The sequence below is a fragment of the Geosmithia morbida genome, assembly GCF_012550715.1.
Source record: "Geosmithia morbida isolate 1262 chromosome Unknown scaffold_23, whole genome shotgun sequence".
NCBI lineage: Eukaryota > Fungi > Ascomycota > Sordariomycetes > Hypocreales > Bionectriaceae > Geosmithia > Geosmithia morbida.
The window spans coordinates 82,160-82,692 of record NW_023336210.1 but is presented as its reverse complement, the minus strand read 5'-3'; the positions used below and the strand labels follow the sequence as shown (position 1 = coordinate 82,692).

The following is a 533-nucleotide window of genomic DNA, read 5'->3' as shown; positions in this document are numbered from 1 at the left end:
CCCCCCCCCCCCCCCCAAGGAAAGTGGTATAGTACAAGACTAACCTTTCATTATTAAGTAGAGTGCCGACAGCGTGCCTTTTGTTGGTCAAATACCCGACCTTCCAGGCCAGTGGATCAGTGCCGGCCATGAGGGACAGTAAGTCACTGCATATTGTCCATTTGAATTTGATTTACAAGAGTCCAATACAGCTGACCTGTATGCAGTGGTATGGCGCGCATTTTCACTGCGGCGCCTGGCTTGGTCAAATTCATGGCCGGAGGCTCATGGGCTAACACGGGTTTGCCTGACGTCTTTCAAATAACTCCAGACCGTGTAAGTAAGCTCCGTGGTCAGCCCCTTGAAATTCTTTTGACACGGCGATGAGATTCCAGCTATCAGACAATGGGTCTGCTTGTGGTAGGGGGTAGTGAGATAAATGACAAGGTCTGCTGAGTAGTGGCAAAGTAGAAGGGTTATAGTAGTGGAGGCACCAGTGGCAATTGTATGTGTATTGATCGTTGCTCTCTTCCTCGATAAATCGGCCCCCAGTG

At 49.9% G+C, this 533-nt stretch overlaps 1 protein-coding gene across 1 annotated transcript in view; it reads left to right on the top strand.

The window, feature by feature from the left end:
• The window catches only part of GMORB2_4742 (FAD dependent oxidoreductase), a gene marked incomplete at both ends in the record, with an annotated part of 1,821 nt that extends 1,455 nt beyond the window's left edge, over positions 1–366 (top strand). The window contains 2 exons of the mRNA XM_035466716.1: positions 62–138; positions 207–366. Of these exons, the coding sequence (XP_035318129.1) occupies positions 62–138; positions 207–366 (237 nt within the window). The remainder of the gene's footprint in view (positions 1–61; positions 139–206) is intronic.
• Positions 367–533: the final 167 nt, after the last annotated feature.